Genomic DNA, 14,429 nt, shown 5'->3' with positions numbered 1-14,429 from the left:
ATCTTAAAACACCCTTCTGCAATCAAGCTGTAGGTCAATTTGTATAACCCTCCCTCAAAGGGTGCTGTCCACTTATCATACACTCTGGAAAAATACTCAACCTCATAATCTTTCAATAAGTAATGTTTATAACTTGATTCTAAAGGGGATTTTCATCTCTTTTTAGGGTATGGAATCTCTATCCAAATGCGGCTACATAGAAAATCCACTTTCAAGCTTGGAAAACATTTCGTTTACTTCTGTTGATGTTCAACAGAAGGCAGTGCCTCATGTGACAACCACTGAATCAAGAAACCATGGTGAGGCTAATGTGATTAGCCTGGCTGCCAACAGCAAAGGTATATTTATAGATGGGGAAAGGGTTGTTAACATTTGCAATATTGTTCAAAATATAAAATGTAGAGGACTGTGTTTCGAATATTTCAGTAGACTCAAATAATGAGGCAATACTTTGCATTTCCAGTTTTTTTTTTGGATCTGTATCGTCATCTTTTATGGCAATAGGTAGCATTGAATTGAAATACAGAATAATATTAGTTGACCATCTGTATCTCAACCTTGAACATACTTACTGACCCAACCTCCACATCCCTCCGCAACAAAGAATTCTGCAGAATCACTACCCTCGGAAGAAATTCCTTCTTATCTCTGTCTTAAATGGGTGACCCTTTACTCTCTTTAATTTCTTTAACTCATGGGACGTGGATGTCATTGACTGAGCCAGAATTTATTGCCCATCACTAGTTGTCCTTGATAAGGTGGTGATGAACTGCCTTCATGAAGCACTGTAGTCCATGTTTAAGGTGGAAGGTGTGGTGTCAGCCGCATTCCACCCTTAGCTCACTTATTGTTTTGAACTGCCTTGGACTCCACTACTTTGGACTCTGCCGCTACCCAGATCCCAGTTTCAAAAGAAGCTGGACTGTTGGAATCGGAGTCCCTGGAACCTGAGCTGTTATTTCCCAGGTAGGCAGCACAGCATTTGCTGTGCAGATCCAAGGAGAATAAACTGAGTTGGAACAACTGCTACCTACTTACATTAGAGACACTGGTGGAAAAAAAGAACCAAGTCTGAGCAAGGTGGAGAAATTCAGGTAGATGGAAGGGTGGACAAAGGGGTAGGTTTAGAGTGAGGGAAGGTTGAGTTAGGTAGACTGAGTAGTATGAAAAGGAAGGCTTGAGGGAGAGACGAGTTGAGTGAATGTGGGTTTGGATGCTGTTGGAGGGAAGGGCAAAGCGAATGGGATTTCATAGGGAGAGAGGGAATGGTTGGGAGAAGGAAGAACATGGATTTGGAGGGAGGTAGTGAGTGAGTGGGAAGACATCTGGGAAGGTGGTGTTGCTGAGTGAACGTAATCAGCCCACGCAAACTCGATGTGTGTCGGGGAGTGGAAGGAGAGGGTCTTCACTGAGATTTCTAGGGAAAATGGAGATCTTCACTGGAATCTAAATGAGTAGATAAAATAAAACTTCTACAAAGCATTTTGAAAACACTTATTATTGTCATATAGTGTCACTATACCCCTTTTAATGCTGTTGTGTATTGATTAGTTTTATTTTCCATCATGATGATTTTCAAGAGATTTTCAATAAATATTTGTTCATGGCTGTGGACATTACTGGCAAGGACAGCATTTTTTCCCAATCCTAAATGTTCTAGAGAAGATGGTGGTGAGTTAAAGTGAGGTTAGTTTGGAAAATAGTTCAAAGCACTGCTGTAATCCTTTGTTTTGTACTTGAATAAACCAGCAAGGTCTTGGCCTGTTTTTGATGTGGTCTTTCTGCTGTATTATGTGCACGAACTGCATTGAATGCAGAAATGCTGAAGTCATGTTGGTGAATTTATACAAATGCATTTTTCCACTGCCTTGATGTTAATGGAAGGTGCACAAAGGGAAAACTACTTGTTTTTATTCACTTGAAGTCTAATGATTCCACCCATCTAAGGTGGCCCAAAAGCATTTGCGTTTCACTGCAGATCCTAGAAGTACTGTCATACAACATATTCCTTGTCACAAATAATTTTGAACATTTTTGTCTTGTGTTATTCTCACCTCTATTCTGCTTACCAATTATAAAGCTGCCAATAACAATTTCTGTATATTTATTCTCAAAATCCCTTTCAATTCAGTACAGCTCCATTAAATCTCCACTTACCTCTCTCTGATCCAAGGGAACACCAATAAGTAAGTTCATTGCCAAGTTGCAAACATTGCTAATCTGACTATATTGCTGTTCCTTTACCATCACTGAATCAGAATTCTGCAATTCCCTTCTTAAAATCACTGTGGGAGTCCCTGCAAGGACTAAGTGATTCAAGAAGGCACTTCCCAACTTTTCCCAGAGCAATTGGGAATAAGCCACAAATGCTGGTCGAGTCAGTGATGCCAACATCCCATGAACAATTTTTTCTTAAAAGAAAGTTATCGTGGCTTCTCAGCTCTATGTCTAGTCTAGTTTAGTCAAAATTACCCATGTGACTTTTTCAAGTGAAATTAATTCTAAATTTGGACTCTTGTGGAACTAACCACATAATTGGGAACTTCATTGAGATCTAAGCTGTTTTCCTCCCCAAAAGTCTAACCTCAGTATGAAGTATTTTTCTGTTTCCAGCTATAGTTTTGGCTTTGAAAAATCTTCAGGAAAAGATTCGGTGTTTAGAAGTGGAACGCGCCGAAGCTGAAGAGAAAGTACAAAGTCTGAGCTATGAATCCATTCAGTACAAACGTATACCAGAGCAAGGAAAGAAAAATAACACCAGAATTGAAAAGGGAGCATCTAATGGTGAATATGATTGGTTTTGCTTTGTGGAAATGTTTTGGATTTTAAAATGTTGTTATCACCAACTTCAGCCAAGAACCCAAGCAAAGCCATGCTGTGGAATGCAGCCTAGTTTTAAAATAAATCTATAAGATGGTTCTGCGTGGAAAGATCGTCATTTAAGGTGCATTCCTATTTGCCCTTGAGAAGGTGGTAATAAGCCACCATCTTCAATTCCTGTATGTATGATAAAGATACTCATGCAGTTCAGTTAGGCACTGCATAAAAGGTCAGTCTGTGCCTGTGTTCTTCACATAATCTGCTCCTAATTTCAACTTTAACACTGCCAACAGTTGCGCAGTGAAAATTAGCAAAGAAGGGTGAAAAGAGAAACAGTAACAGACAATACCAACAGTCTGTAGACACTATCGTTTTAATAGATCCTTCCTCTTTCTCTGAGAAGCTGGAATAGTCTCTCTTTTTACCATTCCCATTTTTCCCGTCAGTGAAGCCGGACCGCTTCTGGAGTTTCCTTATTATCTGTCCCCATTGGGAAGGCAGACAAGATGATCTGCTCCTGAACTTCTTTCAGTTCTACCTTTAGATGAGATGTCTGAAGCTGAGAGTGCTAATTTTCTTTTCAAAGTTTGTGAGATTTGCCATTTTCCCTAACGCCCCTTATTATGTAGTGTCAGTGGTTTGTTGTTATGTGGTAACTGATCACATATGTGAGTTGAGATTACAGATATTGAGGAACAGGAGTATTCTTCACTTTTACATACTTTTTAAAAGCTACTCTCGTATGACCTGTTCTTTATTTATTTTATTATTTTTGTGAGTACCGTGTCAATGCTGATGAATCAAGTGGTCAAACTGCTGCTGATTCCCTGTGGCTAGCAATCCAACCTTCTGCCTCTTGCAAATATTTGACAGCAGCAGCTAGAACATTCCAAAATCACCAAGAAATAGGAACTGATGTAAGTCATTCAATAAATTAATTACTGATTTGATTGTAGCCTTAATTCCATTTTCCTACCTAACCCTGATCTGTTTAATTCGGCCTTGAATATATTCAATGATCCAGCTTCCACTGCTTTCTTGGGAAGCAAATTCCAAAGACTACCAGTCATTTAAGAAAAAATATTCCTCCTCATCTCCTTAAATGGGAAAGCCCATATTTTGAAACTGTGCCCCTAATTCTCATTCTAATTCTCAGCATCTTATGTTTCAATGAGATCAGCTCTCATTCTTCTAAACTACGATAAGAATAAGTCCAATTGACCTAATTCCAGGAATCAGCCTAGTGAACTTTTTCTGAACTGCATCTAATACAAGTAAATCCCACCTTTAAAAAAAATTCAGGAGACTAAAACTGTTCATGGTCTCTGGGTGTAGTCTCACAGGTTTTCTGTGCCATAACAAGAAATTCCTACTTCTATACTCCATCACCCTTGAAATAAAGGTCACTACTCTGTTTACTTCCCTAATTACTTGCTGACGTCTTGTGATTCATGTACAAGAACAGCCTGATAACGCCAGAAAAAAAAAATTGACAATCTGTCTTCATTTAAATAAAATTCAACAAATTGTCTCTGCCAAAATGGATAACTTCACATTTTCCCACCTTATAGTCTCATCTGCCAAACTTCAATCAACTCAATTAACCTCGCTCTGTTGCTTTGTGCACTAGTTGCATCTTCCTCACAACTTGCTTTGCTACCTATCTTTGTATCATTGGCAAATTTGGCCCCAGTACATTTGAACCCTTCATCCAAGTCCCTTGCTAGGGAATTCTTGAAAAGCAGTTAATGACTTATACCTTAACCACATGCTTGAGACTGGAAACAACTGAGAATGTTTGTTTGTTTTTTTTGTCTGATACCTGGCTGCGCAAGATTTTGGAAATTGTCATACACCTGCCAGATAAGAACCAATGAAATAGGAGTAGGCCATCTGTCCCTCAAGCCTGCCCTACCATTCAATAAGATTGCAGATTCTTTGTCCTCATTGCAGCATGCCGTCCCATCTGTTATTGTATTATCAGAAAATTTGGATAATTTGCACTCTGACCCCTCCTTCAAGTCCTTAATGTAGATGGTAAATAATCAAAGTCCTAGGATTGATTCTTGTGACTCTTGCTAGTTATATCTTTCTGTATATTGTCCAATCCTCAATCCATGCTAACACATTATCCATGAGCTTCAATCTTGTGCATTTATCTTTTATGTGGTACCTTACCAAATGCCTTCTCACAACATCTACTGGTTCCCCTTAATCAACTGTGCTTGCTATATCCTCAGAGAATTCTAGCAAAATTGTCAAACATGACTGTGTTTTTAGATGGCATACATGTGGTATGTTTTGCATGAGAGTTCACAAGTTGCTGAGGCCAGCTTTCCTACAGTTAGCAGACAGGGAGCAGACTGTAAGTGGATAACAGCATCCAAGGGCTGTCATTCACCACGGAAATCAATGGATTTGATCTCTGACTAGTGGAGATGATACTAAAGTAAAGCCAAAGGTATAATAATATTAATAATAATATTATTATTATACCTTTGGCTTTACTTTAGTATCATCTATAATAATATTATTATGGATCAAAGGAAGTGATATTGATAAATTGGTAGAACTGGAGGTGGGAGGCAATCACTGATATGAGTAACTGGGGCACATTTTTTTTTAGAAAAACGGAAATAATTGCATTTTGAGGGAGGTTAAGTGATGTGGAAGGACAGAGCAATTTGGGAGTTTGGCTTCTCAAAATCTCTGAAAGCACCACCTGAAATGGATAAGCATATAGCAAATGTCAATGGAATGCTGAGTTTCTTGGCAAGGTGTATAGAATATAACAATCAAGATTTGTTAACAATATGGAGGGATTGAACAGATGAAATAAGCATTCTTTTTCCAGTGGTAAAGGGTGATACAGATTGAATGAGATTTAGGACAGAAAGCAGGAGAAACATTTTACCTAGTGTGTTGTGAGGCTAAGCAATGTATAATTGAAATTGGTCAATGAAGCAGGAATCATGGTGGCTTTTAAGAACAAGGTAGATATTTAGTTGAATGATGGGGATAAAGAATCGGGCCACTGCTCTTGTGGAGCATTAAACCCCAATACTGATATGATGATTGACCCGATTCTCTGTTGTAATTCTGTGGTAGATATCAAGCAGGAGCTATGCTTTTAACTGGTGACATCATATCCCTGATGAGGCATAGCCACTCTCCAGGCATAAGGAAGGTAAAGCAAAAATATTGAAGATTTGAAGGAGGTTGAGAAAGCCAATGGCTCATTAAAGAATGAAACAAAACTCTGTTATTGAACCAATTCTAGATAACTTCATTATTGTTCTTTATTCAGAACTTGCTGTTCAGCTAGCAAATGTTGAAGACCGCTGTTCACTTTTGGAGAAACAATTAGAATATTTGAGGACGATGGTGGACCATACAGAAACTGAGAAAAACATTTTATTGGAGAAACAGGTGAATATGCCAAATTACGATTCTCTTTATTTGGGTTATGCATTGTATCTGTTTTTTAAAAATAAAAAATGCCTTTGTGTGCATCCAGAGCCATATTGCGTACACCAGTAGCATGTGATATCACTCCCACAACTAATTGCACCCTATACGTTGGATCATGAGTAGGTTCCAGGCTGTCTTACAAGCCGTCTGGAAGTGTACATCTGCTGTCGTTTGTCACTTAAAATCAGTAGACAGGATGTATATTGTGAATGAAAACAATGTTGCGGGAAAGCTCAGCTGGTCTGGCAGCATATGTGAAGAAAAAATCAGTTAAAGTTTTGGGTCCGGTGACCCTTCCTCAGAACTGATGGTGGCTGGAAAAAGTCAGTTTGTATGCAGAAAGGGGGGGGGGGGGGGGGGGTAGGGAGTAAACGATAGGAAAGAGCCTGAAGAGAGAGAGAAGAAGAGAAAAACAGTTGGACAGACAAAGGAGTTGATAATGATCTGGCTGGGAGGGTGAATAGTTGTTAATGGGGACTGTTAGTGACTAACAACAGGTGGTGTGTAATGGCAGGCTGTGTGATAACAAGGCCAAGGCAGTAGTAGGAGGATGGTAACAAATTTTTGTGGGAAGCCAAATTTGAGGAGGATGATCCTGAATCCTTCCCAGTTTTCAGAGTTCAAGGCCTTTGTGAGGCTGAAGAAGGCCATTTACAGAAACTGCTGCTGATCTCTAGCCTGTTCTTTTTCTTTGTCTTGCTGTGACGATCATGTCCTCTGTGCCTGTTAATGCACGTAATTTGCATTGTAATTCTGGTAGGAGCTCTTCAGCTGCTGGGAGGGGCAATTGGGAATCTGACATCTGGCCTCACTTATAGCCTTATTTCATTCTGTATCTGATAATTATCCACAAGTTACTTAAAACATGAAATGGGCTTTGCCCCTTATGACTTCTTGTGTCCAAAGTATTCCATGCTCCAATAGCTCTCTACATGAGAATTTCTCCTGACTTCTCTCCTGATCTTCAGTGACTTCTTAAATTGATGAAACTTTGTTACTATTTCTAACAGAAGAAAGTATTTTTGTATTCTCTCCATCAAAACACTTCAGAATTTTTGAACCTTCTGTTGACTCTTGGACCTTTTTTTTCTTGAAGAATCATTTGCTTTTCATTAGGTCAGCCTTTGACTGAGATCATCCACTGAGTTGGTATATAGTATATTGCCATATGCTGCCAACTCAATTAGTTTTATTGAATGTTTATCAGATACCTGTGCAAGAAGATTTCTCCATCAGTATGCGATGGTTAAACATATTTGAATGTAATCATTTTATTATCCAATGTTTCATAATAATTATCTCTAAATAAATCATATACTTTGACCTCTAGACCTCACTGCAGATGGATAGGCACTGGAGCCATGCAGAACTGCAGTCAAAGCTCGAAAAACTGGAAATTCTAGAACAAGAGTGTCTAAAAGTCAATGCAACGCAGACCAGAGCTGAAGTAAGTAATGTATTTTAATTTAAAGTCCAACAACAATAAATAGGGACCAAATTGATAATCACGTTTTTTAATCATTTTTCATTCCTTAAACTAATATTGGCAAATTCCAAAGTTAGCAATGGGTACCTCATTGCTGTCAATCTCCTGCAAGTGAAGAGTTATGCCTGAAGATTGGAGAAAAGTACCATAATATTTGAATATTCAAAGCACTTTATGTAGTAACAGAAGTTGTTATAAGATTTAGAAACGGATGAGTATTTACTAACTTACCTGCGTTAACTAATGCGCTGTTGGCAGCATCCAGTTGAAGAAGGTCAGCTCTTTTTCAGCAATAATGTTTATCTGAAGTTTTCCAAATGCTAAGACACTGAAAAATGTAGATCTCTACGTATGGACTTTCAGTAGGTCTCATTTGTTTTTCCACAAAGTTCAGGAAGCATTTTTATAAATTTGATTGACATTACTTGAGCACTGGTCTCTTGGTGTACCAATTTATAAATAGCAATTTATATTGGTGGGTGATGGCCAAGCGGTATTATTGTTAGACTATTAATCCAGAAACCCTGCTGATGTTCTGGTGACCCGGGTTCAAATCCACCACAGCAGATGGTGGAATTGGAATTCAAAAAAAAGACTGTAATTATGAATCTACTGATGACCATTAAATCATTGCCGATTGTCAGAAAAACCCATCTGGTTCACTCATCTGCCGCCCTCACCTGGTCTGGCCTACATGTGACTCCAGACCACAGCAAAGTGGTTGACTCTCAACTACCCTTTGAAATGGCCTAGCAAACCACTTGGATGTACCAATCGCTACAAAAACTCAAAGAAATGAGACTGGACGGATCACCTGGCATTGACCTAGGCACCAGAAAAGACAACGGCAGAAACAGCCCTGTCGACCATGCAAAGTCCTCCTCACTAACATATGGGGGTTAGTACCAAAATTGGGAGAGCTGTCTCACAGACTAGTCAAGTAACAGCCTGACATGGTCATATTCTACAAGAGCAGGCCAGAAGCTGGGAATACTGCAGCGAGTAACTCATCTCCTAATTCCTCAAAGCCTGTCCACCATCCACAAGGCACAAGTCAGGAGTGTGATGGAATACTCCCCACTTGCCTGGATGAGTGCAGCCCCAACAACACTCAAGAAGCTTGACACCATCCAGGACAAAGCAGCCCACTTGATTGACATTACATCCACAAGCATTCACTCCCTCCTCCACCAACGCTCAGTGTGTACTATCTACAAGATGCACTGCAGAAATTCACCAAAGATCCTCAGACAGCACATTCCAAACCCACGACCACTTCTATCTAGAAGGACAAGGGCAGCAGGTATATGGGAACACCACCACCTCCAAGTTCCCCTCCAAGTCACTCACCATCCTGACTTGGAAATACATTCCTTCTCTGTCGCTGGGTCAAAATCATGGAATTCCCTCCCTAATAGCTTTTAGGGTCAACCCATAGCTGGAGGACTGCAGTGGTTCAAGAAGGCAGCTCACCACCATTTTCACAAGGGCAACCAGGGATGGGTAAGAAATGCTGGCCAGCCAGCAACGCCCACATCCCACAGGTGAATAAAAAAAAATGACAGGCTTGAGTTTGTAGTTGAGATTCATGCACAATCCTGTGTGAATAAGCATGTTGCCAAAACATATTTCTAGTTTTTGTTCTCTTCATTGCTAAAGAAACACAAGATGACCATATTTTAAAAGGAGGTTTTCTTTTTTCAGTGTAACTTTCTGTTGTGATGTGTCAGTTTTAATTTCTATCACTGTTAGATTGCTATAAATGTCTTTCAATTCTAGAAGAAAATTTATGAACTGGAACAGAAACTTCAGGAAGAAGAACATCAGCGTAAACTTATACAAGATAAAGCAGCTCAGGTGAGTGGAGAAAAACTGACACTTCATACTAATTTTTGATTTTCTTTTGAGGAGAAGTTAAGTAGATTGGACATTAACTCGTTGGAATATAGAAGTATGAGAAACGACCTTATTGAAACGTACAAGCTTGACGGTATATGCGAAAAGGTTGTTTCTCCTTTATGGGAGAGCCTAGGACTAGAAGGCAGAGTTGCTGAGTAAGAGGTTGCACGTTTAAGACAGATGAGGAATTTCATCTTGCAGAATGTAGTGAACCTGTTGAGGTATTTACCACAGATGGCTGTTGAGGCTGGGTCAACACGTCCATTCAAGACTAAGATGGACAGATTTTTAATCAGTAAGGGAATCGCGGGTTGTGGGGCAAAGGCAGGAAAATGGAGCTGAGGATTATCAAACCAGCATCAATCTCATTGAACGTTGGAACAGACTCAATGGGCTAAATGGCCTGCTTCTGCACCTTTGTCTCATGATTAGCCCTCATAAGACAGTCCCTCCATACCTGGTATCAGCCTAGTGAACCTTCTCTGGACTGCCTCCAACATATTAATGTCTTCCCTTAGATAAGGGACCCAGAACTATTTGCAATATACCAGCTAGGGTCTGTCTAGTGCTTTGTATAGTTTTAGGAAAAATCTCCCTACTTTTATACTCTACTCCCTTTCAAATCAAGGCCAACATTCTATTTACCTTCCCTCTTACCCACTGATTCTAGCTTTTTATGAATCGGGGATGTGGGATCCAAAATCCTCTGTTCTGTAATCTTCTGCAATCTTTCTCCTTTTTTAAATAATATTCAGCTCTTCTATTCTTCCTTTTAAAGTGCATGACCTCGCATTCATGCACAATGTATTCCATCTGCCATGTTTTACTCCATTCACTTAACCGTTATATCTCTCTGCAGACTCTCCATCTCAGCATCATCACTTGCAATCCTATCAATTTTTGTGTCATCACAAACTTTGCCAGTTTTTCTGATTTGCAGTATTTGTAGTTTTTTGCTTTGATCTTTTTTTTTTACTGTTTATGAAGTCATCTATGCACAGAATGATTATGATATGATACTTAAAAATAACTCGTATGTGTAAAAATCCATGAGGTTTTATATTTTAAAGTTCTGAAATTCCCCTCTTCCTTTTGGACAATTTTTATTTCTGTAAATGTGTATGCTTCTTTCTGAAGTAGAATTGTTGAAGTGTAAAGAATGAAAACTTACAACAGAACAATTATTCCAATTGTTTTTCTCTTCTGTTAATTCAAACAAGGCTGCGTTTGCTGACCCCACGTGCATTGATGGATGCGGCCGTGAAAGGGGAAGACTGGACCAGATTGGAGTGGGTGGTGTTCCCTTCCACCCCTTCGCCAGTCCCCACTGCCCCATCTGTAATAAGTTTTCACAGCCATAGTGCATATGTGTCCTATATCTAACGACTTACTTGTTAAAGGGTTAACTTGGGCTTTGCCGTGCTAAGCCAGGTGCTGATGTGCACCTTGCTGAGTTAAGGTGCTGGTCTGGTGGATTGAGTTTTGGAAAACAAACTGTGGTGATGTAAGGTCCTTTCCTCATATTGCTAGGTGGAGACACCTAAAAATCTTTGAATCAAAATTACTTTGCCTGATTTCAAATCTTATTGCTAATGCTGAATGTTTCTCAATCATATTGCTTTCAGCTTTTGGGAATTGTTAATGTCATGCACCTTTCTCATTCTAGTTTTCTTGGCTTATGCTTTGCTTTCTTTATAATGATCCTTTTAGGCTTTCTTAACAAAAATAATGCACTGTTAGCATAAATTAAATTATTTTACAAATCATTGAACTGTTCCTAAGCTCTAAGTAAAAGTGGTTGTCGATGAGAAATTTTATGGCTACGTGCATTTGAGTTCTCTATTAGGAGTACTTTGTCATGCCACAGCTCCATTTTTTTGAGGAGATATTTAGTGTGTGAGCTATGTACAGGGGGTTCTGCTATAATGCGATAGTAGCGTTCTTGTGCAACATTGAGTTATAGAAAATTGCACCATAGAAATAACAGGGCCTATGGGAAAAGCAGGGTTAGGGGCAGAACACCAAAAATTATCACTCAAAAATTGCTCAAAAATCACTCCAAAGCCTAACACAAAGGATAGCACAATTTGAATATATGTTTAATTCAAATCTAATAATGAAATTTAAAGTAAATTTAACGCCTTATCTTGAAAAAATGGTTAAGATGGCTTCATGGGGGAGGAGATTTTGAGGTTGCGCTGTAGTTAATGCAGGGTCTGAGGGTCGTCGTCGTCGTCATCATCATTCTCATCATCATCGTCATCCTCTTCTTCATCTTCATCTTCATCTTCAGGTGCAGTTGTGGTTGCAGGGTTAGGGCGGAAAATAGTTAATGTAGAAGTGGATGGCTGTGGTTCATTGTTTTCTGACTTTCATGGGGGTTGGCTTAAAAAAAAATCCAGTTTTTTCAGCTTTGCCCTTTATCTTCTTTCATGAAGAAGCTGTTCATAGGGGCCAGATAAGATCTTATTCCATGAACTGCTACCCTGTTGCATTCTGCATTGTAATTGTTGACCTCCAGGAGCTGTAACTGCTTCTCAATTTCCATCAGGATAGGAGATAAAACATAAGTGAAGAGCTCTAGTGGTGCTGCATCCTGGACTACTTCATCTCCAGCTTCCACTCTCCTCCCTCCGCGACAGGTTGTCAATAGATCAGCTGTAGACTGGTCTTCACAGTGGGACTCAAGCAGCTCTTCAATGTCCTCACTGTCCACTTCTTCAAATCTAACTGGCTTTGCAAGATCAACACAATGTTCCTTGATTCTTGGGAGCTCCTCTGACAGATCAAAGGTTTTAAAATCTTGAAAGAAATCTGGGAGTAGCTTCCACCAAATTGCATGCAAGCATTCCTTACTGACATCACCCCAGGCCTCCACGATAGTGTCAATTGCATTCTTGATGTTAAAGCTCTTCGAGAATTGAGGAACACTGTCCTTATCCCCCTCAGTGGCTGCAATCAACCCTTAAATGTGCACCTTAAATAATAAGCTTTAAAAGCTGCCATTGCACCCTGGTCCACGGGTTGAAGGAGAGAGGCTGTGTTTGGGTGTAGACATAGCTCTTTGATGTTTTCGGAAAGCTCACCAATGGTGGAAGGATAGCTTGGTGCATTACCCAGGATGAGGAGAATCTTGAAATCCAATTTTTTTTTCCTGCAATACTTTCTAAAAATATCTTCCAAAACGTCATCAATAAGGTCACTGAAATCGCATTATAGCCAACACAAGTTCGCGTTTTAGAAATAGCGTTCCCCCATTTGTCAGTCGTGTTATAGCCAATTTGCACTGCCGGAACACGCATTATAGCAGAACTCCTTGTAGTACCATTTGCAAACATGCAGTTTTTTGTTTAATAATCGTTAAACTGGAACTAAAAAGAATTGAAGATTTATTTAGAATGTTGCAAAATCCTCATGATTTACTAATGTGTCATTATCTAGATACAAAAACATTCAATTATATACTTAAACTTATTTTTATTATCTTTGCAAATTTTTGAAAATTCTTCATGGGACAAACTGGTATGTTTATAATGTCTAAGTAATAGTGCCCAATTTAAATCTAGACTGTCAAAAATATCGCAAAAGACTTGAGCATTTTAGGAACTCCTTTTAATACTTATGTCTCTTTCCAGCTTCAGACTGGACTTGAAATAAACAGAATACTTTTGGGATCATGCTCTGTAAAGAAAAAAAAGAAAACCAAGAGAAGGAAAGACATTATGAAGGTGAGAGGGAGCAGTGACTGAAATAATTTGTAAATAAAGGCAACTGTTACTGCATTTTTACAGTTTCAATTTCAAGAAAGTCTTTAAATTATTTTCACACTTTTAGATATTCCCTTTGCAATGCCCTATACAAGGACAGAAAATAGATTCTTATTTATTTCCAGATTATAAGTCTATAAATTTTAAGTTTTTTATTTTTGAAGTGACTAGCTATGTTGCTCAACTTGATAGAATTTTCTTCTCAATATTGAGGCAGAAGCAAAAATACACAGGTGCATCATTTAGTTCTGGTGACTGGTTTGCTGTTGCCATTTTGACTACTTGTGATTTTGCTTAGGTATGGAAGGCAGGGCTCAGCAACCTGCCCAATTCTGTTCAGTTCCAAATAAAAACTGTTTAATTAGCTTAATTGCTACGTTATTGAGGGCCAGTTTTGTGCTTTGTGAGTATTCATGAGTACTACAATGGCTCTGAAACAGGCCAAATAGATACAAGTGGCAACAACGAATGGAGCCGGTCGTGGCTGTACCATTCGTTTTGGTGGGCCCACGAAAGGGTGCACAGCTAAATGTGACGCTCAGCCATTGTTATACTGTTACCATTAGATGAGCAAATCTAGGGGACCGGCGTGGTCTGCTAATAGAGGCATTGTAACCTTTCACGGATTGTGAGAATTTATGGAGGGGAGGCCCATTAAACATTGTGACTGCAAACAAAACAATAGCTGGGCATGCGATTAAATAGATGATGACATTCAGCATCTGCAGGAACTGATGCAGAGCAACAGAGGTCATCCTCTCGGCACAGATTATGTTAAGAATGAAGCAACCTGAAAATGAGAGAGCATTACTGCTGAAGAAGAGCTGCACCTATATCACAAGTGACAGCACAAAATGCAACTCAAAGATCACTGCCCTGTTTGTACTTTCAAATAAATGTGGCTTTGTAGGCACAAAGGGTATGGATTTGTCTCCATCTCTGGGTTCCAGCAATTGCAGAGCACCATTAGTTGCAACCATGTGACT

The 14,429-nt window shown here is 39.3% G+C and overlaps 1 protein-coding gene across 1 annotated transcript in view; it reads left to right on the top strand.

The window, feature by feature from the left end:
* LOC109924207 (centrosomal protein cep57l1-like) overlaps positions 1 to 14,429 on the top strand; it is a 44,247-nt gene that overhangs the window by 14,689 nt on the left and 15,129 nt on the right. The window contains exons 5-10 of the mRNA XM_048596691.1: positions 167 to 338; positions 2,614 to 2,784; positions 6,128 to 6,249; positions 7,622 to 7,738; positions 9,557 to 9,634; positions 13,312 to 13,404. Of these exons, the coding sequence (XP_048452648.1) occupies positions 167 to 338; positions 2,614 to 2,784; positions 6,128 to 6,249; positions 7,622 to 7,738; positions 9,557 to 9,634; positions 13,312 to 13,404 (753 nt within the window). The remainder of the gene's footprint in view (positions 1 to 166; positions 339 to 2,613; positions 2,785 to 6,127; positions 6,250 to 7,621; positions 7,739 to 9,556; positions 9,635 to 13,311; positions 13,405 to 14,429) is intronic.

This window comes from Rhincodon typus, chromosome 5 (assembly GCF_021869965.1).
Source record: "Rhincodon typus isolate 14 chromosome 5, sRhiTyp1.1, whole genome shotgun sequence".
NCBI lineage: Eukaryota > Metazoa > Chordata > Chondrichthyes > Orectolobiformes > Rhincodontidae > Rhincodon > Rhincodon typus.
This window is presented reverse-complemented; position numbering and strand designations above follow the sequence as displayed.